General features: G+C 69.2%; 1 protein-coding gene across 1 annotated transcript in view; it reads right to left on the reverse strand.

Annotated features, from left to right (window-relative positions):
* Positions 1–478: 478 nt before the first annotated feature.
* Positions 479–1,256, reverse strand: part of LOC110392029 (diacylglycerol kinase alpha-like) — a gene marked incomplete in the record, with an annotated part of 5,348 nt that continues 4,570 nt past the window's right edge. The window contains 3 exon segments of the mRNA XM_021383970.1: positions 479–858; positions 967–1,027; positions 1,123–1,243. Of these exon segments, the coding sequence (XP_021239645.1) occupies positions 760–858; positions 967–1,027; positions 1,123–1,243 (281 nt within the window).

Below are 1,256 nucleotides of genomic sequence, written 5' to 3' on the forward strand. Positions count from 1 at the left end.
GCATCCCCAGCCGCCAGCGGCACCACGCTCACCGTGGGGCTGCTGCTCATCGCCGCCGCGCTGGGCACTGCCGCCTACACCTACCGGTGAGCGGGTGGGGGGCACCGGGACACGGGAAGTGGGGGGAAAGGAGGGGGGGACACGAGGAGAACACAGCACTCACCTCCTCCCCCCTCTCCATTCTGCCTGCAGCCGCGTGAAGTACAGCCCGCTGTTGCCCGCGGCCCCCCCAGCCCCCCGGCCCCACAGCTGGCTGCCCCCCAGCGCTGCCCTGCGCCTGCTGCTGCGTCAGGCCTTCGGGGGGGCCCCCAGTGGAGAAAGCAGCCCCCTGCTGCGTGCCAACGCTGTCTAGGGGGGGGGGAGGGGGGGTCGGCATGCCACCCTACGGCACCGTGCCCCCTGCCTGGCCCGAGCCCCCAGGAACAGGGGGGGACGCGTGCACTGGCTGCTAATAAAGACTCAGCTCGGCTGTGCTCCGTCTGTTTGCATGAGGGGGTGCGGGGGGGCCCAGCCGCCAGCTTTATTACTGCAAGAGGCACTTGAAACGCGGGGGTTGGGTGTAATAAATAGGGCACGGGGAGGGGGGGGGGAGGCAGTGGGGTGAGGACTCCAGCCCCTCCTCCCACTGCCCCGGTTGGGGGGGGGGGAAGGGGGCAGGCCCACCCAGCCCCCCCCCACCCTGCAGCACCCCTGGGTGTACAGGGGAGGATGGGACGGACAGGAGAGCCCTGTCCTGCACTGGGGGGGGGTCCAATCCCCTCAGCTCTCCACAGAACCCTTCTTGAGGCCGAAGAAGCTGGAGGAGCGGGGCGGGGGGGCCATCAGCATGGGCGCCTGGTTCTTGTGGGTGATCTTGATCTGGAAGAGAGGGGGAGAGGGCTGGGGCAGGAGGAGGGCACAGCACCACTGGGGGATCCAGGGGAGCTAACAAACCCCCCCCCCCACCCCCGGCACGGGGGCACGTACGGTGCAGGGTGGCTGCATCCAGGGCTCTCCATCAATCTGCATGGGGAGGGCTTTCAGCGTCCTGCAACAACAGCCCCCCACAGTTCACTCTGAGCTCTTGGGGGGGGGGGGGGGCACAACCCACATCCTCCTCCCCCCCCACCCCTCGGGACTCACCGCAGGGTGATCTCGGAGCACTTGGCCAGCCGCGTGCCCGCGCTCTTCAGCCCGGTGTAGATCTGCCCCATTTCCAGCACTCCCTCCAACCCCACCACCTCCAGCCGCTGGTCACTCAGGTCTAAAGGGGAAGG

This window comes from Numida meleagris, unplaced genomic scaffold (genome assembly GCF_002078875.1).
Source record: "Numida meleagris isolate 19003 breed g44 Domestic line unplaced genomic scaffold, NumMel1.0 unplaced_Scaffold802, whole genome shotgun sequence".
NCBI lineage: Eukaryota > Metazoa > Chordata > Aves > Galliformes > Numididae > Numida > Numida meleagris.